At 40.6% G+C, this 27500-nt stretch overlaps 1 protein-coding gene across 3 annotated transcripts in view; it reads left to right on the top strand.

Annotated features, from left to right (window-relative positions):
- The window catches only part of LOC124046732 (neurexin-3a-like), a 707599-nt gene that overhangs the window by 21857 nt on the left and 658242 nt on the right, over window positions 1–27500 (top strand). For 2 of the 3 annotated variants that reach the window (XM_046367444.1, XM_046367445.1), the window contains exons 3-5: window positions 4245–4265; window positions 5098–5127; window positions 10447–10458. The exons of the other annotated variant lie outside the window; for it this stretch is intronic. In XM_046367444.1, coding sequence (XP_046223400.1) covers window positions 4245–4265; window positions 5098–5127; window positions 10447–10458 — 63 coding nt within the window. The remainder of the gene's footprint in view (window positions 1–4244; window positions 4266–5097; window positions 5128–10446; window positions 10459–27500) is intronic. 3 annotated transcript variants of the gene reach the window in all.

Here is a 27500-nt window from a genome sequence, read left to right as displayed (position 1 = left end):
AGGTCAACTTGTCACGATCGTCATAGAGAGGAGACCAAGGTGCAGCGTGATATGAATACATCTTCTATATTTAATGAAGGACACTAAATCAAACTTACAGAACAACAAACGAACGTGATGCTATATATAACCAGTGCAGACACAGGCAACTAGATATAGAAATAGATAATAACCCACAAAATACCCAAAGAAGATGGCTGCCTAATTATGGTTCCCAATTAGAGACAACGATAAACAGCTGCCTCTAATTAAGAACCAATCTAGTCAACCATAGACATACATAAACACCTAGACAGTAAACGACCGCATAAACCTACAAAACCCATAGACAGCACAAAAACACATACATCACACATGTCACACCCTGACCTAACCAAAACAATAAAGAACACAAATAATACTAAGGTCAGGGCGTGACAAAACTTTTGAACAATGGAGTATAGTAAATTGACGTAGGCTAGTGCTTTCGCTGTTCATAAGGCCTACTCATCTTGTTGGCTGACGAAAAGTAAATGTGGACAGTTCTACCAATATCTTCATTATGCACCTCGGAATAGGTTAAGGACACACACAGTTACATCCTCAAAGTGTCTGTCTTCACTTGTAGCCTGTGATGGAGAACCTTGTGAGTGAGAGGTGTTTCCGAGCATGCAGCACTCAGGGAGAAGGGAACAACGGCCACAAAAGGCATGTCTTTTTGGGGGGGAGGGGGGTGCATTACAGCCGGGAAATTCAAGGCATTACCAAGTACCTATGCAATAAAATGCTAATTAATTACTTAAAAATAATACAATGTGATTTTCTGCATTTTTGTTTTAGATTACGTATCTCACAGTTGAAGTGTACCTATGATAAAAATTACAGACCTCTACATGCTTTGTAAGTAGGAAAGCCTGCAAAATCAGCAGTGTATCAAATACTTTTTCTCCCCACTGTATAGCCCAACGTTTGTAGATCAACTAAAATTATATGAATAACTCTAAATTAAGCATACAAGAGTACCTATTTCTTTGTTAACTACTCAACACAGAATAGCTGCATGTGCGCACAACCCTCAAATCCTTTGGAGAAAATATCCTTTATTTTTTATTCAGCTCTTTTTTTTGTTCAGCTTTGTTCAATTGTTCAAAAATAATGGCACGGAATTCTGCTAAATGAACTCGTGTAGCCCACAGCCATATGTCATAGCCACATCAGGACCTAACATAAGGACAACTCAGTACGCTATTCTGTTCTTCTGAAATACACTACATTTTCACATTATCATGTTTCTTTAGATCTGTCTAAAATAATTCATGGATTTATTGTGAAGGTGCAGGCTATATTAAATGGGTTTGTTAGACTTTTTAAAATGTAGATGTTCCAGACTGCGTCGGTGTGGAATGTGTGGACGCCAAGAAATGCTAAATGTGTTTATGTTAATTAACAGTCAATTACTGTGAGACCGACAGTAATTTGACAGTCACCGGCTGACGAAATGTCATGACCGCCACAGCCCTAGTAGAGACTAATAGTTCAATGAAGAATGAAGAGAAAACATTCAGCGCAAACCTATTCACTGTGTGTGTGTGTGTGTGTGTGTGTGTGTGTGTGTGTGTGTGTGTGTGTGTGTGTGTGTGTGTGTGTGTGTGTGTGTGTGTGTGTGTGTGTGTGTGTGTGTGTGTGTGTGTGTGTGTGTGTGTGTGTGTGTGTGTGTGTGTGTGTGTGTGTGTGTGTGTGTGTGTGTGTCCACTGGTGGGAAAAACCAAACAATACTATAGTAATAGTCTGTCATTTTAAGAGTAGGTCAGATTAAAAACAAATGAAGAGGGACACACACACACACACACACACACGTCACATTATCACACCAACCACACACCCTTCTTCTTTCTAATCTGTCTAATTCCCCAGTGTCCTCTCCTGGGACTGAGCCATTTGAATGCCACGGTCAGGAGGTTACGTTGTGGGCTTCAACACTCTATTGACACCAGACAATACTAGAGGACTCCATCTGAAGAGGAGATGTAGAGGAGATTACATTGAACACTCACGAACACATGTACGGACGCATGCACTCAGACACACACACACACACATGCACAAACACACGCAGGCACACATGTGCTATTTGAACAGCTTGTCCTATGTTCAGGCAGATGGAATTTGCTCGGTGACTAAATTAATACCTAATACGTAAGTAATATCTGTCTGGTAAAAATAATTTGAGTTGAATCTCTACATCTCTAATACATATCTAATATCTGGATCGTGAAGTGATTTAAATTAATCTCTAACACATCTCTGAAGCCTTTAATGGAGACCGACTCAATTAGAGTGGTGATAATTTCCTTTCTTAATCACTGCCTGTGGTCGGGGCTAATCAGCAGACTTACACTGAGACAGATTGGTGGGAAAGAACCAAAGCTACCATTTAATCTTAATAGTTTTCACGTTATTATATTGTCAAGGTTTCAATTATAAAACTATGGAAAAAGACGCTGCATCGAAAATGGCTAAATAATTTGAGCTGGCCCTGCATTTGTATTTGTCCCCCTAAAACAAATGTCTTGTCAAGCTGACAAGGTACATACATACCTGTCGTTCTGGACATGTACTGGCTTAAATAAAGGTACAAATAAAAAATGAAAATACATCTCTAACCCAATTCCCAAGCTCTCAGCCTGTGTGAGAGTTTTCTCAGCTTTTTAAAAACCAATAAGACAAGATGGGACATGAAGTCTCCTGATCACATGACCTGATTAGGAAAAGCTCCTGGCATTAGATACAAGTCAAAGGTTTATATTATTATACATATTATTATTATTATTATATTACATATACAGAAGTGTTTTAATGTTGCACCTTCCTAAGTATGAGATCTTCAAATGAATAGGAAAGTGGTCTATTTGGTGGAGTCTGCAGAGAGAGACAACCAAAGGTTTGGGACAGAGAGGATTAATAGCACTCATCTCTCCTCTCTCACTCCTACTCACACGCCTTCATCATAAATTCACCACCTGCTAACAGGGATCTGGTGCTTCTGCTAGGTTAGATTTATGTCCCTGTGTGTGTGTGTGTGTGTTTTGTTTACCTGTAAGTGTTACTGAAGCAGCTGGATGTATTTGGGGGTCAAAGGGCTGTTCTGGTGATCTGATCCCCTTTCACAGGATGGGACAGATGAGATGATGACAGTGATGTTCCCTCTCGATCCAATATATTCCCTCCAATGTAATATATTTTACTGTAACATACACTCACTATATCTATGAACAGGACAGTGTCAGGTGTGTCAGGTGTGTTAGTTGTCAGGTGTGTTAGGTGTCAGGTGTCAGGTGTCAGGTGTGTTAGGTGTCAGGTGTTAGGTGTCAGGTGTGTTAGGTGTGTTAGGTGTCAGGTATCAGGTGTGTTAAGTGTATCAGGTGTATCAGGTGTGTCAGGTGTATCAGGTGTGTCAGGTGTGTTAGGTGTCAGGTATCAGGTGTTAAGTGTGTCAGGTGTATCAGGTGTATCAGGTGTATCAGGTATGTCAGGTATCAGGTGTGTCAGGTGTGTTAGGTGTCAGGTGTTAGGTGTCAGGTGTTAGGTGTCAGGTGTGTTAGGTGTGTTAGGTGTGTTAGTTGTCAGGTGTGTTAGGTGTCAGGTGTCAGGTGTCAGGTGTCAGGTGTGTTAGGTGTCAGGTGTCAGGTGTCAGGTGTCAGGTGTGTTAAGTGTGTCAGGTGTATCAGGTGTATCAGGTGTGCCAGGTGTATCAGGTGTGTCAGGTGTGTTAGGTGTCAGGTGTGTCAGGTGTCAGGTGTGTTAGGTGTCAGGTGTGTCTGTGTCAGGTATGTCAGGTATCAGGTGTGTCAGGTGTCAGGTGTGTCAGGTGTCAGGTGTGTCAGGTTTCAGGTGTGTCAGGTGTCAGGTGTGTCAGGTGTGTCAGGTATCAGGTGTGTCAGGTGTCAGGTGTGTCAGGTGTCAGGTGTGTTAGGTGTCAGGTGTCAGGTGTCAGGTGTGTCAGGTGTCAGGTGTGTCAGGTGTCAGGTGTGTCAGGTGTCAGGTGTGTCAGGTGTCAGGTGTGTCAGGTGTCAGGTGTGTTAGGTGTCAGGTGTGTCAGGTGTCATGTGTGTCAGGTGTCAGGTGTGTCAGGTGTCAGGTGTGTCAGGTGTGTCAGGTGTCAGGTGTGTTACATTTACGTGATAGACTTTCTGCCAATGAAATAAGAGGGATTCTAATGATGCAACTCTTTCTTGTCTTCTTTGTTCTCTTTCTTCTTCTTCCAGAGGTCAACGACAATATTCCAGGTAACTTGTCAGACGCAAACCATCTCCTCTTAGAAATATAAAAATCATTGACCACTTGTTATATACAGATGTAGGATCTTAATTTGAGCCAGTTTGCAACAGCAGGAAAATTATCACAGAGAAACAGGAAATGTGAATTGTTATGTGGATTATAATTCATGTACATTTTTGTAGGGGTTGATAAATCAAGTCTAAAATATCTAAGTGGAACTAGACTTCAGAACCCTTTTTAAATCTCTAGACACTAGACATGCATTGCAGGAAAGTTGTCAATCAAATGAAGATCCTACATACATCTGTACATGGTACTAATAAAAACATAGCATTTTTTAGGAAGGAAAATATTTTTTTTTGTGTGTTTTTGGCCGTCATGTTGTTATAACCTAAATACTCCTACAAAGATGTGTCTGTCCTACTACATAGCTACTTCTTAAGTTCAACTATTTCAGAAGGCTACATAAGCTGTGGGAAGCTTGTTTGTCTGTCAGGGCTCCCGAGTGGTGTAGAAGTCTAAGGCACTGAATCTCACTACAGACACTGGTTCGATTCCAGTTTGTATCACAACCGGCCGTTTTTGGGAGTCCCGTAGGGCGGCGCACAATTGGCCCAGCGTCGTCCGGGTTTGGGTTTGGCTGGAGTAGACCGTCATTGTAAATAAGAATTTGTTCTTAACTGACTTGCCTAGTTAAATAAATGTTATACTTTCTCTCACAGAAAAACTATGGACCATCACAATACTGTACCTATATAGTATTTGAAAAATAGGTTCTGAAGTGCTCTCTCTCTTTCTCCTTTTTTCTCCATCTTTCTCTCGTTCGTTCGTTCCCTAAAGGATTTTCACATATGATGATGGCGGAGCAAGGTAGGCCTCTCTCCTCTTTTCTCACCATCATTTGTTTCAGCGTGTTTGTGTGTGTTTTTTTGTGATGTTTCGAAAATGTTCTCTTCAGATGACAAATGCTAATTTCCCTCTATATATGATGTTAATAACATTGTTACAGTGTTATATCAATGTTACATCATGTTACAGCATTACATCAATATTATATCATGTTACAGTATTACATCAATATTATATCATGTTACAGTATTACATCAATGTTACATCATGTTACAGTATTACATCATGTTACAGTATTACATCATGTTACATCATTACATCATGTTACAGTATTACATCAATATTATATCATGTTACAGTATTACATCAATGTTATATCATTTTACAGTATTGCATGAATATTATATAATGTTACAGTATTACATCAATGTTATATCATTTTACAGTATTACATCAATATTATATCATGTTACAGTATTACATCAATATTATATCATGTTACAGTATTACATCATGTACAGTATTACATCAATATTATATCATGTTACAGTATTACATCAATGTTACATCATGTTACAGTATTACATCAATGTTACATCATGTTACAGTATTACATCATGTTACAGTATTACATCAATATTATATCATGTTACAGTATTACATCAATGTTATATCATTTTACAGTATTACATCAATATTATATCATGTTACAGTATTACATCAATATTATATCATGTTACAGTATTACATCATGTACAGTATTACATCAATATTATATCATCTTACAGTATTACATCAATATTATATCATGTTACAGTGTTACATCAATATTACATCATGTTACAGTATTACATCAATATTATATCATGTTACAGTATTACATCATTTTACAGTATTACATCAATATTATATAATGTTACAGTATTACATCAATATTATATCATGTTACAGTATTACATCATGTTACATCATGTTACAGCATTACATCAATATTATATCATGTTACAGTATTACATCAATATTATATCATGTTACAGTGTTACATCAATGTTACATCATGTTACAATATTGTATCATGTTACAGTATTACATCAATATTATATCATGTTACAGTGTTACATCAATGTTACAGTATTATATCATGTTACAGTATTACATCAATATTACATCATGTTACAGTATTACATCAATATTATATCATGTTACAATGTTACATCATGTTACAGTGTTACATCATGTTACAGTATTACATCATGTTACAGTATTACATCAATATTATATCATGTTACAATGTTACATCATGTTACAGTATTACATCATGTTACAGTATTACATCATGTTACAGTATTACATCAATATTATATCATGTTACAGTATTACATCAATATTATAAATGACTTAAATGTAAATGTAAATATCATGTTACAGTATTACATCATGTTACATCATGTTACAGCATTACATCAATATTATATCATGTTACAGTATTACATCAATGTTACAGTATTATATCATGTTACAGTATTACATCAATATTACATCATGTTACAGTATTACATCAATATTATATCATGTTACAATGTTACATCATGTTACAGTGTTACATCATGTTACAGTATTACATCATGTTACAGTATTACATCAATATTATATCATGTTACAGTATTACATCAATATTATATCATGTTACAGTATTACATCAATATTATATCATGTTACAGTATTACATCATGTTACAATGTTACATCAATGTTACATCATGGTACAGCATTACATCAATATTATATCATGTTACAGTATTACATCAATATTATATAATGTTACAGTATTACATCATGTTACAATGTTACATCAATGTTACATCATGTTACAGCATTACATCAATATTATATCATGTTACAGTATTACATCAATATTATATCATGTTACAGTATTACATCATGTTACAATGTTACATCAATGTTACATCATGTTACAGCATTACATCAATGTTACATCATGTTACAATGTTACATCATGTTACAGTATTACATTATTATTATTATATTATTACATCATGTTACAGTATTACATCAATATTATATCATGTTACAGTATTACATCATGTTACAATGTTACATCAATGTTACATCATGTTACAGCATTACATCAATGTTACATCATGTTACAATGTTACATCATGTTACAGTATTACATTATTATTATTATATTATTACATCATGTTACAGTATTACATCATGTTACAGTATTACATCAATATTATATCATGTTACAGTATTACATCAATGTTATATCATGTTACAGTATTACATCATGTACAGTATTACATCAATATTATATCATCTTACAGTATTACATCAATATTATATCATGTTACAGTGTTACATCAATATTACATCATGTTACAGTATTACAGTATTACATCAATATTATATCATGTTACAGTATTACATCATTTTACAGTATTACATCAATATTATATCATGTTACAGTATTACATCAATATTATATCATGTTACAGTATTACATCAATATTATATCATGTTACAGTATTACATCATGTACAGTATTACATCAATATTATATCATCTTACAGTATTACATCAATATTATATCATGTTACAGTGTTACATCAATATTACATCATGTTACAGTATTACATCAATATTATATCATGTTACAGTATTACATCATTTTACAGTATTACATCAATATTATATCATGTTACAGTATTACATCAATATTATATCATGTTACAGTATTACATCATGTTACATCATGTTACAGCATTACATCAATATTATATAATGTTACAGTATTACATCAATATTATATCATGTTACAGTGTTACATCAATGTTACATCATGTTACAATATTGTATCATGTTACAGTATTACATCAATATTATATCATGTTACAGTGTTACATCAATGTTACAGTATTATATCATGTTACAGTATTACATCAATGTTACATCATGTTACAGTATTACATCAATATTATATCATGTTACAATGTTACATCATGTTACAGTGTTACATCATGTTACAGTATTACATCATGTTACAGTATTACATCAATATTATATCATGTTACAGTATTACATCAATATTATATCATGTTACAGTATTACATCATGTTACAATGTTACATCAATGTTACATCATGTTACAGCATTACATCAATATTATATCATGTTACAGTATTACATCAATATTATATCATTTTACAGTATTACATCATGTTACAATGTTACATCAATGTTACATCATGTTACAGCATTACATCAATATTATATCATGTATAATAATAATAATAATATATGCCATTTAGCAGACGCTTTTATCCAAATCGACTTACAGTCATGTGTGCATACATTCTACGTATGGGTGGTCCAATATTAACCCACTACCCTGGCGTTACAAGCACCATGCTCTACCAACTGAGCTACAGAAGGACATCATGTTACAGTGTTACATCAATGTTACATCATGTTACAATGTTACATCATGTTACAGTGTTACATCTATGTTACATCATGTTACAGCATTACATCAATATTATATCATGTTACAGCATTACATCAATTTTATATCATGTTACAGTATTACATCATGTACAGTATTACATCAATATTATATCATGTTACAGTATTACATCAATATTATATCATGTTACAGTATTACATCATGTTACAGCATTACATCAATATTATATCATGTTACAGTATTACACCATTTTATAGTATTACATCAATATTATATCATGTTACAATGTTACATCATGTTACAATGTTACATCAATGTTACATCATGTTACAGCATTACATCAATATTATATCATGTTACAGTATTACATCATGTACAGTATTACATAAATATTATATCATCATCTATATCATCTTACAAATTGGTGAATGCACCAATTTGTAAGTCGCTCTGGATAAGAGCGTCTGCTAAATGACTTAAATGTAAATGTAATGTTACAGTGTTACATCAATATTATATCATGTTACAGTATTACATCAATATTATATCATGTTACAGTATTACATCAATATTATATCATGTTACAGTATTACATCAATATTATATCATGTTACAATATTACATCAATATTATATCATGTTACAGTATTACATCAATATTATATCATGTTACAGTATTACATCATGTTACAGCATTACATCAATATTATATAATGTTACAGTATTACATCATGTTACAGTATTACATCATTTTACATCATGTTACAGCATTACATCAATATTATATCATGTTACAGTATTACATCAATATTATATCATGTTACAGTATTACATCATGTTACAATGTTACATCAATGTTACATCATGTTACAGCATTACATCAATATTATATCATGTTACAATATTATATCATGTTACAGCATTACATCAATATTATATCCTGTTACAGCATTACATCAATTTTATATCATGTTACAATGTTACATCATGTTACAGTGTTACATCAATGTTACATCATGTTACAATGTTACATCATGTTACAGTATTACATCAATGTTACATCATTTTACAGCATTACATCAATATTATATCATGTTACAATATTACATCATGTTACAGCATTACATCAATATTATATCATGTTACAGCATTACATCAATTTTATATCATGTTACAATGTTACATCATGTTACAGTGTTACATCAATGTTACATCATGCTACAATGTTACATCACGTTACAGTGTTACATCACGTTACAGTGTTACATCACATTACAGTGTTACATCATGTTACAGTGTTACATCAATGTTACATCAATGTTACAGTGTTACATCATGTTACATCATGTTACAATGTTACATCATGTTACAGTGTTACATCATATTACAGTGTTACATCAATGTTACATCATGTTACAATGTTACATCATGTTACACTGTTACATTAACAATATCAAAAGAGGAGGAATTTGCCATCTCAGATGCAAACTAACTGAAATATTAGTTTTTCCGCATGCAGATTTGAACATAAACCTAGAGTGCTGCATGATGTGTGTATGCGTGATTGTGTGTGTTAATGTGTGAAGGACTGTGTGGTCTGTAATGTGGTCTGATTATACTAAACTGCCAAGTTGCTACTGCGTGTTGATTTTGTTAATGAATATAAATATATTCATGTGTGTTTTGTACTCATTGAGCACTCTTTCACGTCAAACTATTCACTGTTGGTTTTCTCCTCCTCTTCCTCCTCTTCCTTCTCTTCTGCCACTGTGGATACACGACCTCTTCTCTCCTCCTCTTCCTCCTCTTCCTCCTCTGTGGATATACATCCTCTTCTCTCCTCCTCCCCTAGCTAAAAGCAAAGGTACAGATCAGTGTTTCTTCATCCTCTCTTTAAGAAATCTTGGGCTAGATTGAGTGAGTGTCATGTCAAATACTGTATGTGTTTCTCTGTGTGTTAAACATTGCTGTGTGTGTTCTAACAACGGTCTGGAGTCTAAGGTGAAACACTCTCCTGGAGTAATGCAGTGAGCGCTGTATTGTGTTTGCCTCTCTGTGTGTTTATCGGCCCCTGCCTAATGGAAGCTCAACAAGGGTGCTTGGATTAAGCAAGTTAATTAAATGAACGTTAATTTAAAGTTGTAAAACAGACAGAGGGCTGACTGAGTCTAAATGAGTGAGGGAGGCAGTGGAGCTGTAAATATGTTGAGTACTGGATTATTGGATTACTGGATTACGGATTGGGTTTTGGGTTTTGGGAAGACAGGCTCTCAGTTTGCTGACTATGGGTTGGGAGATATTTAAATGATGTTCAGGAATGATGTTTTCCCATTTGACCAGTTTCTCCTCCACTGTCTGAAGTGGATTATGTGGATTAGGATGTGATAATCTGCTTTTGGTCAGTCTGTTTTCATACCTGAAATACAATGTAGGACCTTAACGACTACAATGTATGACGTGGTGCTGCAATATGATTTAATCCATCTCTTGTGAGATATAGAGGACAGGGAGGGGTAGACAGAGGGTTAGTTTAAGAGAGAAGAGAGGGATATAGAGTGAGATGGAGGGGAGAGAGAGAAAGAAAGAGGAAGAGAGAGCGAGAGTTATTAATATATATCTAGAGAGAGAGAGAGATATTAATATATATCTAGAGAGAGAGAGAGAGATATTAATATATATCTAGAGAGAGAGAGATATTAATATATATCTAGAGAGAGAGAGATATTAATATATATCTAGAGAGAGAGAGAGAGATATTAATATATATATCTAGAGAGAGAGAGAGATATTAATATATATCTAGAGAGAGAGAGAGAGAGAGAGAGAGTGATATTAATATATATATATCTAGAGAGAGAGAGAGAGAGAGAGAGAGAGAGAAGGTCACAGTTATTTGACCAGGGACACACACTTTAATAGATGTGTTCTATTTTTAGTTTGTCACTGGAGTATTGTGTTACACACACACACACACACACACACACACACACACACACACACACACACACACACACACACACACACACACACACACACACACACACACACACACACACACACACACACACACACACACACACACACACACACACACACACACACACACACACACACACACACACACACACACACACACGCACACACACACGCACACACACACGCACACACACACACACACATACATATGCTGATTTAGTCATGGCCTGGGATTGGGGCTGCCTTGGGGAGATCCCCACTGGGACACATCCTGGCTGTGTCTGGCTCTCTGAATGGCTGCCTGCCTGCAAGAAGACAGAATATACCTTCTAATAAAGCCTAACCTGCTTTATGAAATCTCTGTACGTCCTTTTATCATGAACAAAACACGTCTTTTTGGCCGTAACCAAGTCTTTAGCCTTGATTGCTAAAATGATTCATGTGCAGACAATCATTTGGAATTTGGGTTGGTAAATGTGCAGGCATGACCGAGTCCGCCCAATTGGGCTCTTGGAAAACTGCAATGAGCACACACCAGAGAGATATGTGTATCCTGAAAAAGGTGTGTGGTTTTCAATCCACCCTGTACGTTCACACCATAGTGACTGTTTTACAGTGAGAGACTGATGAACCAGAGGAACGTGAAGCACTAGCTGCCTCTGTTCTGCTCTGACCGACTTCACTGTATCACCCTCACAGCTCACTGAACATTCACAAGGGATAAAATTAGCTTGAAAATAAATAAATGCCCAGCTGTCACATTATCAATTAAAACGCAGTCACTTTCTTTAGTAAGGGAAACCAGACTGTGGAGTCATAGAATGCTATTGGCCGACAATAAAAAGCAATACTCTTCTCTGCCCAATGAAGGAAAGAGAAATACTCCCTTACCCAAAAGGAAACCCAGAGAGGTACACTAAGCCCCAGTGTTTTATCAACATCTTCCCCCTGTGCTGACTGGTTCCCTCTCTCCTTCCTCCTCCTCGCTCTCTTCTTCCCTCCTCCTCCTCTCTCTCTCCTTCCCTCCTCCTCCACTCTCTCTCCTTCCCTCCTCCTCCTCTCTCTCTTCTTCCCTGCTCTTCATCCTCTCTCTCTCCTTCCCTCCTCATCCTCTCTCTCTCCTTCCCTCCTCCTCCACTCTCTCCTTCCCTCCTCCTCCACTCTCTCTCCTTCCCTCCTCCTCCTCCCTCTCTTCTTCCCTCCTCCTCCTCTCTCTCTCCTTCCCTCTTTATCCTCTCTCTCTCCATCCCTCCTCCTCCTCTCTCTCTCCTTCCCTCCTCCTCTCTCTCTCCTTCCCTCCTCCTCCTCTCTCTCTCTCTCTCTTCCCTCCTCCTCCTCTCTCTCCTTCCCTCCTCCTCCTCTCTCTCTCCTTCCATCCTCCTCCTCTCTCTCTCCTTCCTCCTCCTCTCTCTCTCCTTCCCTACTCATCATCCCTACTCCTCCTCTCTTTCCTTCCCTCCTCCTCCTCCTCTCCTTCCCTCCTCCCCTCCTCCTCTTCCCTCTCTCCTTCCCTCCCCTTCCTCTCTCTCTTTTCCCTCCTCATCCTCTCTCTCTCCTTCCCTCCTCCTCCTCTCTCTCTCTTCCTTACTCATCTTCCCTCCCCGTCCTCTCTCTCCCATTCCCTCCTCCTCCTCCTCTCTCTCTCCTTCCCTCCTCCTCTTCCCTCTCTCCTTCCCTACTCATCCTCCCACCTCCTTCTCTCTCTCTCCTCCCCTCCTCCTCCTCCTCCCTCTCTCCTTCCCTACTCATCTTCCCTACTCCTCTCTCTCCTTCCCTCCTCCTCCTCCCTCTCCTTCCCTACTCCTCTTCCCTCTCTCATTCCCTCCTCCTCTCCTTCCCTACTCATCTGCCCTACTCCTCCTCTCTCTCTCCTTCCCTACTCATCTTTCCTCCTCCTCCTTCCCTCTCTCCTTCTCTCGCTCCTTCCTCACTCCTCCTCCTCCTCCTTCCCTACTCCTCTTCTCCCTCTCCTTCCATCCTCCTCCTCCTCCTCCTCTTTACCTCTCTCCTTCCCTCAATTCTCCTGTCTTTCTTACTTCCTGCTTCCTGTGTTTAATCTCTCCACGAGAAGGCAGACATTATTACCCATCAGCCCCCCTGTCAGCTCCTGTTAAGCAGACATGATCTCCATTCCGGCTCTATTTGCATCCAACACAGGATACAGGAAGACAAAGATGGAATCACAGAAGGAGAGAGAGAGACAGTGCAGCACCCAGCCTCACCTTACTAGAATCTGAAGTCCAAATGTCTACTGTTTGCTGATGATCTGGTGCTTCTGTCACCAACCAAGGAAGGCCTACAGCAGCACCTAGATCATCTGCAAAGATTCTGCCAGACCTGGGCCCTGACAGTAAATCTCAGGAAGACAAAAATAATGGCGTTCCAAAAAAGGTCCAGTTGCAAGGACAACAAATACAAATTCCATCTAGACACTGTTGCCCTACAGCACACAAAACACTATACATACCTCAGCCTGAACATCAACGCCACAGGTAAGGGCGCTGATGTTTAGGCCGAGAAGGGCCTTCTATGCCATCAAAAGGAACATACAATTCATCATACCAATTAGCATCTGGCTAAAAATACTTGAATCAGTTATAGAACCCAATGCCCTTTATGGTTGTGAGGTCTAGGGTCCTCTCACCAACCAAGAATTCACAAAATGGGACAAAGTCCAAATTGAGACTCTGCACGCAGAATTCTGCTAAAATATCCTCTATGTACAACGTAGAACACCAAATAATGCAGAGCAGAATTAGCTTCCCACTAATGATCAAAATCCAGAAAAGCACAGTTAAATTCTACAACCACCTAAAAGGAAGAAATTCCCTAACATTCCATAACAAAGCCATCACCTACAGAGAGATGAACCTGGAGATGAGTCCCCTAAGCAAGCTGGTCCTGGGGCTCTGTTCACAAACACAAACACACCCCACAGAGCCACAGGACAGCAACACAATTAGACCAAAATCATGAGAACTCAAAAAGAACTCATTACTTGACACATTGGAATAAAAGAAAAATGGTCAAACTGAGTAAACTAGAATGCCATTTGTCCCTAAACAGAGAGGACACGGTGGCAGAATACCTGACCACTGTGACTGACCCCAAACAGAGAGGACACAGTGGCAGAATACCTGACCACTGTGACTGACCCTAAACAGAGAGGACACAGTGGCAGAATACCTGACCACTGTGACTGACCCTAAACAGAGAGGACACAGTGGCAGAATACCTGACCACTGTGACTGACCAAAACTTAAGGAAAGCTTTGACTATATACAGACTCAGTGAGCATAGCCTTGCTATTGAGATAGGCTGCCGTAGGCAGACCTGGCTCTCAAGGGAAGACAGGCTATGTGCACACTGCCCACAAAATGAGGTTGAAACTAAGATACACTTCCTAACCTCCTGCCAAATGTATGACCATATTAGAAACAGATTTTAACTCAGATTACATAGACCCACAAAGAATTTCGAAAACATACCCAATTTTGATAAACTCCCATATCTGCTGGGTGAAATACCACAGTGTGACATCACAGCAGCAATATTTGTGACCTGTTGCCACAAGAAAAGGGCAACCAGTGAAGAACAAACACCATTGTAAATACAACCCATATTTATTGACTTTCCCTTTTTTACTTTAACTATTTTTTACAACGCTACATATAGACATAATATGACATTTGAAATGTCTTTAGTCTTTTGGAACTTCTGTGAATGTAATGTTTACTGTACATTTTTATTGTTTATTTTACTTTATTTATTGTCTACTTCGCTTGCTTTCGCAATGTAAACATATGTTTCCCACGCCAATAAAGCACTTGAATTTAAATTGAATAGAAATTGAATTGAGAGAGCAAGAGACAGACAGACAGACAGACAGACAGACAGACAGACAGACAGACAGACAGACAGACAGACAGACAGACAGACAGACAGACAGACAGACAGACAGACAGACAGACAGACAGACAGACAGACAGACAGACAGACAGACAGACAGACAGACAGACAGACAGACAGACAGACAGACAGACAGACAGACAGACAGACAGAGATAGAGAGAGAGACTCATCTGTAGTCATTCTACCACAATGCTCTCAATGTAATTCTCAAAACAAAAATCTCTCTCCCCTTCCCCTCTCCTCTTTCCCCCTGTCTCCTCTTCCCCCTCTCTTCTTCCCTCTCTCTCCTCTTCCCCCTCTCTCCTCTTCCCCCCCTTCTCTCCCTCTCCTCTGACAGTTTCCCAGCACCAGCAGGATGTGGTGTGATTCATGTTGTGTTATAATTCTCTATAAGCTTTGTCAGGATAGATTTCAATATGTCTTAACTGCTCTGACAGTGCTGAGGTCAGGGAAAGATTACATTTCATCTGGTTTCATATAGAGGGCACAGTTCTACCCTCCTCTCACGGGCACCCTATAACTATGTCAGACGTACCATTACAGAGTCTCGTTCTGGACCTGTGTGTCTGTTGGTAAGATCACAGCGTTATCATTGAGAGGGTTGTGGGTTCAATTCCCACTGAGGCCAAAAATGCGAACCTGTATGCACTCGCTGTTTGTTGCAAGTCAGAAATGGTTTCAGTCATTTTTGCACCATTCATTTCCCCCAGAATAATTTTTGAAACACCTCAAATAAGGTCTGTATTTGGTGTAGGTTTACCCTGGCATGGTGTTTTCATAACCATGTAAATCTCTTTCGGATTCGAAAATGCCAACTAGCATCAAAGTAGATGTTATACAAGCTAATGCACATCATTTCTAGCTGACAGGCATTGTGTCAATTTAAAACTTGCACAAGACAGTTCACAGAATTATCAATTTGAAAGAAATGCAGCCAATTTATTCATTCCTACATTTGGCATCAGATAGTTAATCCAGATTCTTGACTTTGCCTCGATTCGGCAGTCTCATCAAGACCACCATGGCATTTGTAGTTCCACGTGGCATTTGTAGTTCCACGTTAGCAGCTTATTACGACAGCATTTTTGGGGAGTAAATACAGGTGAATATATTGATAAAAGTCACCTTGTCCTAGAGAGATTTACACAGTTATCAAAACATCACGACAGGGAAAAACTATTGCCATTTCCCTGTTTGAACACGGAACACAGTCCTTATTGAACTGGACTGTGTGTTTACAGTGTTTCTAAAACTGTGTGTTTACAGGCAGTTGGTCCTGTCATCATTCACTTTGAATGGTGGAAAATCGTTCACTAACTGGACTGTGGACAGGCCATTTTTGAACTGGACCTGCAGTTTTGAAACACTAGGCTTTATGGGTGGATTACAGGCAGTTGGGCTTGTCATCACAACTGGACTGTGGTGGCAGTTGGGCTATACTTTGAACTGTTGTTTACAGGCAGTCTTGTCATGTCACTTTGAACTGTTCAGGCAGTTTGAACTGGACTGTGTGTTTACAGGCAGTTGGGCTTGTCATCGTTCACTTTGAACTGGACTGTGTGTTTACAGGCAGTTGGGCTTGTCATCGTTCACTTTGAACTGGACTGTGTGTTTACAGGCAGTGGGGCTTGTCATCGTTCACTTTGAACTGGACTGTGTGTTTACAGGCAGTTGGGCTTGTCATCGTTCACTTTGAGCTAAAAATCGAATGAGCAAACATTAGATAAACCATTACAAACTTTATTTTATTTGTTTATTTAACTAGGCAAGTCAGTTATAAACAAATTCTTATTTACATTGACGGCCTAGTTGGCCATCAAAATTGCATTGAAACAACGGGGAATTGTAGCCTGCTCCTCCTTGTGCAGCTTGTCTGTGAATACATGCTTGTGCCAATCCACGTTTTGACAACTGAATTGGAACTTGCCTGCCTGCCATTTGATCGATGCCAAATAGGTTTGATTGACAACGAAGAGATATGCTATCTGTGGATAAGAATCGTTAACGTTCAGCATAGCTAGCTAGCAAAACAGCATAGCATAGATAGCTAGCAAAACAGCATAGCATAGCATAGCTAGCTAGCAAAACAATTCACATTTCTTGCTAGCTAAACAAATGACACTTGCACCTCTTGCTGTAGCCACCGTAAATCAATATTAAGGGGAAAAGTCAGTCACTCACCCACTCTTCCAATGACATCACATCCACCCAGCAGCTAGTTAGCTAGCTAATGTTTGGCTCCGTGTTTTTAGCTTGCCCCCCCCAAAATTGCTAGCTACGTAAATAGATACACTAGCCTAAGGGTGTCAAACTCAATCAAGCCACAGGCCATATTGAAAAAATACAACACATTTGTGGGCCTGACATAGACTATTTGTTTTTACAAAGAAAATTGCATCAGCGACTTAAACAGGCAATTGTTTTATTATAAAACACTTTATAATGTCCAATTATGGTGCTGTACACAGCATTTTGACATATTAAAACAAAATAAGAGATACTTAATATTTGTCCAGCCTTTGCTGCTAATCAAAATGTATTTAATACCTCAAAATATCAGAAATGTTGCTGTATTTGATGTAACTTTAAACTTAAAACATGTTTTTCATATTTTTTCACAGCACCGATCACTGGTGCGGTTGAATACAGCATTGCTATATGGGCTCATTCAAAATGTATTATAGTTGTGTAGCACTCAACGTGTATTATAGTTGTGTAGCATTCAACGTGTATTATAGTTGTGTATCACTCAACGTGTATTATAGTTGTGTATCATTCAACGTGTATTATAGTTGTGTAGCATTCAACGTGTATTATAGTTGTGTAGCATTCAACGTGTATTATAGTTGTGTAGCACTCAACGTGTATTATAGTTGTGTAGCACTCAACGTGTATTATAGTTGTGTAGCACTCAACATGTATTATAGTTGTGTAGCATTCAACGTGTATTATAGTTGTGTAGCATTCAACGTGTATTATAGTTGTGTAGCATTCAACGTGTATTATAGTTGTGTAGCACTCAACGTGTATTATAGTTGTGTAGCACTCAACGTGTATTATAGTTGTGTATCATTCAACGTGTATTATAGTTGTGTAGCACTCAACGTGTATTATAGTTGTGTAGCACTCAACGTGTATTATAGTTGTGTAGCCAGCCTACTGCTCAAATGATGCTGTAACAGATCTACATGTTTCTTCTTTGCCTGGTATTTTGGGGCAGGTTTAGTTTTTTTGGGTTGTCAAGCTTTAAAGACCGAAGCCAGACTGCAACATTTTAGTAGCCAGCTGCATGTGTCTGTACACTTTCCCTAAGCTACGCGTTGTAAACGGGAGACGCGAAAACAATTGCAGTTGAATTCGCAGAGGCGAATGCAACAGGCTGTAATTTCATAAAGTAGATGACTTAACTGTTGACTTAACTGTTGACTTAACTGTTGACTCAACTGTTGACTTAACTGTTGACTTAACTGTTGACTTAACTATTGACTTAACTGTTGACTCAACTGTTGACTTAACTGTTGACTTAACTGTTGACTTAACTGTTGACTTAACTGTTGACTTAACTATTGATTTAACTGTTGATTTAACTGTTGACTTTGACTCAACTGTTGACTCAACTGTTGACTTAACTGTTGACTTAACTGTTGATTTAACTGTTGACTTAACTGTTGACTTAACTGTTGACTTAACTGTTGATTTTACTGTTGACTTAACTGTTGATTTAACTGTTGACTTAACTGTTGACTTAACTGTTGACTCATGTATACTTGCTTGAATGTCCTATTTGGCCCACGGGCCTTTGGTTTGAGCCTAGCAAGTTATCCACGTTAAGACTGACTGGTGATTACTGCCCTTTGTTTGTTTGTATTAACATTAGTAGGGTCCTCAATTTTTGTTAAAAATATTGAGTCATTTGAAACTGAAACTGTGTGGAGGCAGCAAACAATGTACCAGACCAGCTGTGATTTACAACCTGATAGCAATATTTTTGGGACCCTTCAAGAAAATATATTGGTGAACTATATGAACCGTGCATTGAACTGCATCCATCTATTCCGACAACAATGTCTTAGTGTCATGGAACGTTGAGTCAAATAGAACATATTTTAAAACCTGATAAAGTTGGTTTTGAAACAAAATTGTATATTTTTGACTGATATTATGATTGTCTGTTTATTTTCATATCTGCAAAGTATTTAAAACGCTGTCAGTTCCTCTTCAAGGTTCTGTAAAGTGGTAAATATACAGTATGCATGAATGATTAGGTCGCTTGGGATAAATAACATATAGCATTATTATTACATTACTTAAAGGCAATATGTCTGCATTGTGTAACCGGTGGTAACTCAGTGATATCAGTGAATGTTCTGTTATCACAGCAGAGTGAAACTGGTAGTAGTGTGATTGTGGACAGTTGTCTTTTCTATGGTTGACTGACTGATGCTGTAATACAGCCATGAGAGAGAGAGAGATTACATTACTTTGGCCTCTGTGTCTATGGCTCTTTAGGATGAAAATGGCCCCCTCCCATCCACAGGGCAAGAGTGGTCACTGAATGGTTTGATGAGCAGGACAATGATGTAAACCATATTCCATGGCCGTCTCAGTCACCAGATCTCAACCCAATTGAACACTTATGGGAGATCAGAAGCCACTCCTGAGACAGCAATTTCCACCATCATCTACAAAACAACAAATGATGGAATTTCTCATGGAAGAATGTTCCAGACAGTTGTAGAATCTATGCCAGGGTTCATTGAAGACGTTCTGGCTCATTGTGGCACAATGCCCTATTAAGATACTTTATGTTGGTGTTTCCTTTTGTCAGGGGTAGAGAGGGGATGTAGAGACAGGCTGGATAGAGAGGGGACATAGAGACAGGCTGGGTAGAGAGGGGACGTAGAGACAGGCTGGGTAGAGAGGGGATGTAGAGACAGGCTGGATAGAGAGGGGACATAGAGACAGGCTGGGTAGAGAGGGGACGTAGAGACAGGCTGGGTAGAGAGGGGACGTAGAGACAGGCTGGGTAGAGAGGGGACGTAGAGACAGGCTGGGTAGAGAGGGGACGTAGAGACAGGCTGGGTAGAGAGGGGACATAGAGACAGGCTGGGTAGAGAGGGGACATAGAGACAGGCTGGATAGAGAGGGGACATAGAGACAGGCTGGGTAGAGAGGGGACATAGAGACAGGCTGGGTAGAGAGGGGACATAGAGACAGGCTGTGTAGAGAGGGGACGTAGAGACAGGCTGGGTAGAGAGGGGACGTAGAGACAGGCTGGGTAGAGAGGGGACATAGAGACAGGCTGGGTAGAGAGGGGACGTAGAGACAGGCTGGGTAGAGAGGGGACGTAGAGACAGGCTGTGTAGAGAGGGGACATAGAGACAGGCTGTGTAGAGAGGGGACGTAGAGACAGGCTGGGTAGAGAGGGGACATAGAGACAGGCTGTGTAGAGAGGGGACATAGAGACAGGCTGGGTAGAGAGGGGACATAGAGACAGGCTGGGAAGAGAGGGGACGTAGAGACAGGCTGGGTAGAGAGGGGACATAGAGACAGGCTGGGTAGAGAGGGGACGTAGAGACAGGCTGTGTAGAGAGGGGACATAGAGACAGGCTGGGTAGAGAGGGGACGTAGAGACAGGCTGGGTAGAGAGGGGACGTAGAGACAGGCTGGGTAGAGAGGGGACGTAGAGACAGGCTGGGTAGAGAGGGGACGTAGAGACAGGCTGGGTAGAGAGGGGACGTAGAGACAGGCTGGGTAGAGAGGGGACATAGAGACAGGCTGGGTAGAGAGGGGACATAGAGACAGGCTGGGTAGAGAGGGGACATAGAGACAGGCTGGGTAGAGAGGGGACGTAGAGACAGGCTGGGTAGAGAGGGGACATAGAGACAGGCTGGGTAGAGAGGGGACATAGAGACAGGCTGGGTAGAGAGGGGACATAGAGACAGGCTGGGTAGAGAGGGGACATAGAGACAGGCTGGGTAGAGAGGGGACATAGAGACAGGCTGGGTAGAGAGGGGACGTAGAGACAGGCTGGGAAGAGAGGGGACATAGAGACAGGCTGGGTAGAGAGGGGACATAGAGACAGGCTGGGTAGAGAGGGGATGTAGAGACAGGCTGGGTAGAGAGGGGACATAGAGACAGGCTGGGTAGAGAGGGGACGTAGAGACAGGCTGGGTAGAGAGGGGACATAGAGACAGGCTGGGTAGAGAGGGGACGTAGAGACAGGCTGGGTAGAGAGGGGACGTAGAGACAGGCTGGGTAGAGAGGGGACATAGAGACATGCTGGGTAGAGAGGGGACATAGAGACAGGCTGGGTAGAGAGGGGACTTAGAAACAGGCTGGGTAGAGAGGGGACATAGAGACAGGCTGGTTAGAGAGTGGACATATAGACAGGCTGGGTAGAGAGGGGACAGAGAGACAGGCTGGGTAGAGAGGGGACACAGAGACAGACATGTACGCACCTCTGTGTGTGTGTGTGTGTGTGTTTGCTCTTTGTGTGGTGAGGAGAGGAGAGGAGAGGAGATTGATTGATGTTCTCAGGGGACAGAGATGAACTCACTCACTGGGTAATGAATTGCAGAGACATTATGCAAATTGTATGCTAATTATCTAATCATGTTTGATTGCATTAAGGAGGTCTCTCTTCTTGCTAACCTTGAGGAGACATTAATAATCAAATGCTGATCAGTACTGGGTCTGGGACTCTCTCTTCTTGCTAACCTTGAGGAGACATTAATAATCAAATGCTGATCAGTACTGGGTCTGGGACTCTCTCTTCTTGCTAACCTTGAGGAGACATTAATAATCAAATGCTGATCAGTACTGGGTCTGGGACTCTCTCTTCTTGCTAACCTTGAGGAGACATTAATAATCAAATGCTGATCAGTACTGGGTCTGGGACTCTCTCTTCTTGCTAACCTTGAGGAGACATTAATAATCAGATGCTGATCAGTACTGGGTCTGGGACTCTCTCTTCTCTCACACACTCTCACGCACGCACACGCACACACACACACACACACACACACACACACACACACACACACACACACACACACACACACACACACACACACACACACACACACACACACACACACACACACACACACACACACACACACACACACACACACACACACACACACACACAGCATTCAACACCATAGTCCCCTCCAAGCTCATCACTAAGCTAAGGACCCTGGGACTAAACAACTCCCTCTGCAACAGGATCCTGGACGTCTTGACGGGCCGCCACCAGGTGTTGAGCGTAGGCAACAACACCTCCGCCACACTGACCTTCAACACAGGGCCCACCTCCACATCGACGGGCCCGAGAGCTTCAATTTCCCCGGTGTCCACATCACTAAGGAATTAACGTGGTCTACACACACCAACACAGTTGTGAAGAGGGCCAATCTTCCCCATGGCTGGCTACCCAGACTCCTTGTGATGATAAACGCCACACCCAGGGACGTTAGTTTCTTCTCCATAATAAGTCTGGATCTGAGTACATCCCGACCCTACACAAACACAATTGGGGCCATCCAATTGGTCCAGAAACTGATAGGTTGGGTCAGAGCCAGAAGCGACCATTTAAAAATGTGTCGTTGGCTTTGATGCTCTGATTAGATGGAGACAATCCGATTGCTGACAACTGTACAACGCTCATCGCGACCCTTATCATCACAAATTACGTCAGTGATGTCAATTTCAGACTCAAGTACCTAGCGAATGACAGAGCAGCTGAATTTAGATTTGTCAGGCTACTCTTCCCCCCACAGGAGGCTGAAAAGATTTGGGCCCTCAGAGGGTGGTGAGTACGACACAGTACATCGTTTTACCCCCGAGCTATGAGACTTCGAAACAAGACTTTTAAACAGTGAATCAAAAGTTTACCTGCTGCTGCAACTGTCTATGTGATATTTGTCTATTTGTCTATTTGGTATTTGATATTTGCCTATTTGATATTTGTCTATTTGATATTTGTCTATTTGTCTATGTGATATTTGTCTATTTGTCTATGTGATATTTGTCTATTTGTCTATGTGATATTTGTCTATTTGTCTATGTGATATTTGATATTTGTCTATTTGTCTATGTGATATTTGTCTATTTGTCTATTTGGTATTTAATATTTGTCTATTTGTCTATTTGGTATTTGTCTATTCATACCCCCCCCTCTCTCTCTCTCTCTCTCTCTCTCTCTCTCTCTCTCTCTCTCTCTCTCTCTCTCTCTCTCTCTCTCTCTCTCATGCATTTAAAAAAAAATCTGCATTGTTGAAAAAGGACCCTTAAGTAAGTGTTTCAATGATAGTCTACACCTGTTGTTTACGAAGCTTGTGATGAAAATAAATATATATATAAATATATACAGTGGGGAGAACAAGTATTTGATACACTGCAGAAACCTGCGGAATCGGCAGTGTATCAAATACTTGTTCTCCCCACTGTATATATTTATATATATATTTACACATTGTGTGTGACACAGGTCAGCCTCTAGCCTTTTTTGGGGGGGTCCTTAATCAAGATTTCATAGAAGAAATGTTGCTGTTTTAAAGATAATGTCCTGAAATTTGGACAAATTGTTCATGACTTCATTAGGCCATGTTAATGATATGTGAGTGAGAGGGACTACTTCATTAGGCCATGTTAATGATATGTGAGTGAGAGGGACTACTTCATTAGGCCATGTTAATGATATGTGAGTGAGAGGGACTACTTCATTAGGCCATGTTAATGATATGTGAGTGAGAGGGACTACTTCATTAGGCCATGTTAATGATATGTGAGTGAGAGGGACTACTTCATTAGGCCATGTTAATGATATGTGAGTGAGAGGGACTACTTCATTAGGCCATGTTAATGATATGTGAGTGAGAGGGACTACTTCATTAGGCCATGTTAATGATATGTGAGTGAGAGGGACTACTTCATTAGGCCATGTTAATGATATGTGAGTGAGAGGGACTACTTCATTAGGCCATGTTAATGATATGTGAGTGAGAGGGACTACTTCATTAGGCCATGTTAATGATATGTGAGTGAGAGGGACTACTTCATTAGGCCATGTTAATGATATGTGAGTGAGAGGGACTACTTCATTAGGCCATGTTAATGATATGTGAGTGAGAGGGACTAACAACACCAATAGGCCCCTGGACACATGCCCTGTGTGCCCAGTCAGCTAATAATGGCTGACTAAACCATCTTACCTATTAATCACTATATTTTTTATCTGATATGCTATAACTGCTCCCAACTGGTGTGAAAAATAGAGAGAGCACTGAAGGAGGAAGCCACGGCATTTGGATGCTGTTCCCGCCGTATTTATCCGGGAGGGATAGACGGGCATCGCTGAGCAGAGCGGGTTTCTGCATGCACCCGTTGGGCTGGCTCGTTGGGCTGGCTCGTTGGGCTGGCTCGTTGGGCGGGCTCGTTGGGTAGACTGGATCCAGAGTATCCTTCTATACTGGGCTGCAACGTCCCTCGGGGGTGTTTGAGATGCTGCAGACTGTGGAGAACCTCTTCCACGGCCATCCCCAGTTGAGCCAGCTGGTCATGGTGTTGACGTAGAAGATACCCTCGTTCGTCGACCGTCTGAGATATTTCCGACTTTCCTACTGCTTCCGTGGTTTGAGTTGGTAAGCAGGAAGCAGGTGCAGTGTAAGGGGTGCGTACTGGCGACAGAGAAGTCAGGCGCAGGAGAGCAAAAACTGTGTTTCCAACGGAGCAGTTTAATAATAAAAACCACCGGAATCAGAACAAACAATCAATGGGTATAAAACCTGTCGCACACCAGATAAACGTGCACAAAGCACTTACAATAAACAATTCCGGACAAGGACATGGGGGGAACAGAGGGTTAAATACACAACATGTAATGATGGAATTGAAACCAGGTGTGTGGGAAGACAAGACAAAACAAATGGAAAATGAAAAGTGGATCGATGATGGCTAGAAGACCGGTGCCGCCGACCGCCGAGCACCGCCCGAACAAGGAGAGGAACCAACTTCGGTGGAAGTGGTGAAATGCAGGAAGCATGTGAATGTGAAACGTTTAAATAATAAACAAAAAAACGAGTAACAAAACAATTCCATAAGGAGCCGGTAAACAACACCCCGGTAAACAACACTCTGGTAAACAACACCCCGGTAAACAACCCCCCTGGTAAACAACACTCTGGTAAATAACACTCTGGTAAACACCACTCCGGTAAACAACACCCCAGTAAACAACACTCTGGTAAACAACACTCTGGTAAATAACACTCTGGTAAACAACACTCTGGTAAACAACACTCTGGTAAATAACACTCTGGTAAACAACACTCTGGTAAACAACACTCCGGTAAACAACACCCCGGTAAACAACACTCTGGTAAACAACACTCCGGTAAACAACACCCTGGTAAACAACACTCTGGTAAACAACACCCCAGTAAACAACACTCTGGTAAACAACACTCTGGTAAACAACACCCCGGTAAATAACACTCCGGTAAACAACACTCTGGTAAACAACACTCTGGTAAACAACACCCTGGTAAACAACACTCTGGTAAACAACACTCCGGTAAACAACACTCTGGTAAACAACACTCTGGTAAACAACACTCTGGTAAACAACACCCCGGTAAACAACACTCTGTTAAACAACACTCTAGTAAACAACACTCTGGCAAACAACACTCTGGTAAACAACACTCTGGTAAACAACACCCCGGTAAACACGAACAATACCAACTGGTGAGAAAACATAAGGGAGCGACACATAAAGGGGAGGAAATGATGAAGGTGATGCAGTCCAGGTGTGAATCCATAATGATTAACAGGTGTGAATCCATAATGATTAACAGGTGTGAATCCATAATGATTAACAGGTGTGCATGATGATGCATCCCAGGACTGGTGGATAGTATTCCTGCAACGCCGGAGGGGAGGAGCAGGAGAAGATGTGACAGATTGCACTGCCAACATGGCACCTGGCGTATTCTGCTATTGTAACTCTCAACAGTAAATTGAGGACCCGACTGAGTTCCTGTTTTGTGTTTTGTACTTTTATATAGTTGGTCGGGGGCCCACTAACCTCCATGGGGACCTACGCACCTAGTCTGTGTATAGGCAGAGGCAGCACTGCACACACGCTCTGTGTGACAGAGAAGGACAGACAGGGACAGAGTTACAAATGGGGATAGAGAGGGACAGATAGGGACAGATGGGGACAGAGAGTGACCGATGGGGACGGTTAGGGACAGATGGGGACACAACCTTCCGGTTACAAGTCCAATGCTCTAACCACTAGGCTACCCTGCCGCCCCGGGGGCAGAGAGTGACAGATGACGACAGAGAGTGACAGATGACGACAGAGAGTGACAGATAGGACAGAGAGTGAGAGATGTGGACAGAGAGTGAGAGATGTGGACAGAGAGTGAGAGATGTGGACAGAGAGTGAGAGATGTGGACAGAGAGTGAGAGATGGGGACAGAGAGTGACAGATGGGGACAGAGAGTGACAGATGCCGACAGAGTGACATATGGGGACAGATAGGGACATATGGGGACAGAGAGTGACAGATGGGGACAGTTAGGGACTGATAGGGACAATTATGACAGATGGGGACAGAGAGTGACAGTTTGGGACAGATAGGGACGGAGTTACGAATGGGGATAGAGAGTGACAGATGGGGACAGAGAGAGACAGATGGGGACAGATAGGGACAGATAGGGACAGGGAAGTTACGTATTTGTGTACGTAGTCTGTGTGCCTGGGTGTGTATGCGTGTGTGTGTGTGTGTGTGTGTGTGTGTGTGTGTGTGTGTGTGTGTGTGTGTGTGTGTGTGTGTGTGTGTGTGTGTGTGTGTGTGTGTGTGTGTGTGTGTGTGTGTGTGTCAGGGGGCCTCTCAGAGTAAAACAGGTGTTTGTGTATTACAACGTCGTATTAGTCCAGGATTGCTCTATGTTTAAGCTGGACTTCCAGACCAGAGCCAGGGGAGATTGGGAAGGGAAAAGGTCAA

This window comes from Oncorhynchus gorbuscha, linkage group LG10, assembly GCF_021184085.1.
Source record: "Oncorhynchus gorbuscha isolate QuinsamMale2020 ecotype Even-year linkage group LG10, OgorEven_v1.0, whole genome shotgun sequence".
NCBI lineage: Eukaryota > Metazoa > Chordata > Actinopteri > Salmoniformes > Salmonidae > Oncorhynchus > Oncorhynchus gorbuscha.
Note: the sequence above shows the minus strand (reverse complement) of the source record. Positions and strands in the feature narration are given on the sequence as shown.